The 1,788-nt window shown below is 42.3% G+C and overlaps 1 protein-coding gene across 1 annotated transcript; it reads left to right on the plus strand.

The window, feature by feature from the left end:
- On the plus strand, window positions 1-1,788 carry LOC105800001 (uncharacterized). The gene is made up of 3 exons (XM_012630841.2): window positions 1-271; window positions 357-417; window positions 512-1,788. Exons 1-3 carry the CDS (start codon window positions 197-199, stop codon window positions 1,417-1,419), a joined length of 1,044 nt encoding a protein of 347 aa, XP_012486295.1. The 5' UTR covers window positions 1-196; the 3' UTR covers window positions 1,420-1,788.

Genomic DNA, 1,788 nt, shown 5'->3' on the forward strand with positions numbered 1-1,788 from the left:
GGGCCTTTTTCGCAGGTTCAGTTGAATCGGAAGGGTGAGCGAAGCTAAGGAGTTTCCGTTATCCTTATTTATTTATTTTCATTTTCTTTTCTCTCTCTCAAACAAACTCCAACAAAATTGAAAAAAATATAAAAATTAGGGTTTCTTAATCTCCCAATTGTTTTAAGAAAATCTCTCTGTTTTCTTCATTGGAGCTATGGAATCTGATTCGATCAGCCACACTTCTTCTCCTTCAGCCTCTAACTGCAAAGATATCTCCAGAAAGAAGAGAGTAGGGACTTCATTGTACTGTTTTCATTTTCATTTTCGATTTTTAATTTTTTTATTGATGTTCTTTTTTCGTTGTGGATTTTCAGAGGTCTGCAAAATTGAAGCAGTGCAAACTCGATGCCCGCCGCGAGCAATGGCTTTCTCAAAGTGTGTTATTGAATTGTGTTTTTGCCCTTTTTGAATTAGGGTTTTTGATGGTTATTATCATTAATTTTTTTTGTCCAATTTTGATTTTGAGTAGGTGCGGTGAAGAACAAGGTTTGTTGCAAGGAGGGAACCAACGATGGCGACTCGAAGCAAACTCAGCGGGGTGAAAGGGACCGTTCCTTGGAGAACTTTGAGATGAGGGAAACTGCTGAGGCTAACGGAGAGGGAGAAAATGTATCTGTCCAACACGAGAGCGATTCTGAGTCTTTTCCTCCTAATAGCCACACGAGCAGCAGCCTGCTAGGAGGAATGGATTCCGGAACAAGCTTCACCAATAGTAGCAGCAGCAGCACAAGTAGTGGCGGATGCTGTTCCGGTAGCATCACGGAAGAGGAAGGCGGTGATGGATGCTTGGATGATTGGGAGGCGGTTGCTGATGCATTGGCTGCTGATGATGACAAGCAAGAATTGGATCCAAACGAGAATAACAAGGAAAACCTTTGTTTAGGGTCGACCCCTGGGCTTGAGCCAAATCCCCAGTTAGGTTCGAATGGGGAAGGATCAGATTTGAAGAATTCTGAACCTGAGTGTCCAAGAATGGTGCAGAGGGCGACAGGGAGCTGCAGGGCATGGAGGGCTGATGATACTTTTCGTCCGCAGACTCTTCCTAATTTGTCAAAGCAGCGAAGTTTTCCAGCTACTGACCGGCGTTTTGGTCAAGGAGGGGTGTCATGGATGCGTAGCAGTGCGTTTTCGGTGCCATCCTCATGTCCCATATGCTACGAGGATTTGGATTTCACGGACTCAAGTTTTTTGCCCTGTTTATGTGGTTTCCGGCTCTGTCTTTTCTGCCACAAGAGGATTCTTGAGGAGGATGGGCGTTGTCCTGGTTGCAGGAAGCCATATGAGAATGATCCCGTGGAGGCTGAAGCTAGCGTTCAAGGAGGCAGTCTTACGACTAGGCTGTTGGCTCGTTCTTGTAGCATGATTGCAAGGTCTTAGGAGCAGTTTCTGTTGTTCGTGAATTATGTATGTTGGATTACTCTTTTCTTTGTTCCTTCTTAATTGTGTGTTTTCTTAGTAATAGACTCTGGTTTCCGTAGATTTAGATGTGAGTATAGCATTATCTCTTTTGGCACCCGGGAATTGAGCTATGTTTCTATGAGTTTGGTTCTTATCTGTTTGGTGCATGAGTTGATGTACTCATCTTGGCATGTGAATAGATAAGGTGGTATAGAAATTCAATACATAATGAATAGTATAATAAGTCTTGTGCCTCACTGTGTTTCCAACTACTATTATGTTTCTTTCTATATTAAAGTTCTGAATTTTATTTGATTATGCTTTTAATATCAAGTGAATATTTGAGTA

The sequence above is a fragment of the Gossypium raimondii genome, chromosome 9, assembly GCF_025698545.1.
Source record: "Gossypium raimondii isolate GPD5lz chromosome 9, ASM2569854v1, whole genome shotgun sequence".
Classification (NCBI taxonomy): Eukaryota; Viridiplantae; Streptophyta; class Magnoliopsida; order Malvales; family Malvaceae; genus Gossypium; species Gossypium raimondii.

Bases quoted from the DNA above. Each gene is read 5' to 3' on its own strand.
- LOC105800001 (XM_012630841.2), top strand. From the start codon at position 197: ATGGAATCTGATTCGATCAGCCACACTTCTTCTCCTTCAGCCTCTAAC. The intron at 272-356 runs GTAGGGACTTCA...GTGGATTTTCAG, and splicing joins ATATCTCCAGAAAGAAGAGA to AGGTCTGCAAAATTGAAGCA. The intron at 418-511 runs GTGTGTTATTGA...GATTTTGAGTAG, and splicing joins CGAGCAATGGCTTTCTCAAA to GTGCGGTGAAGAACAAGGTT.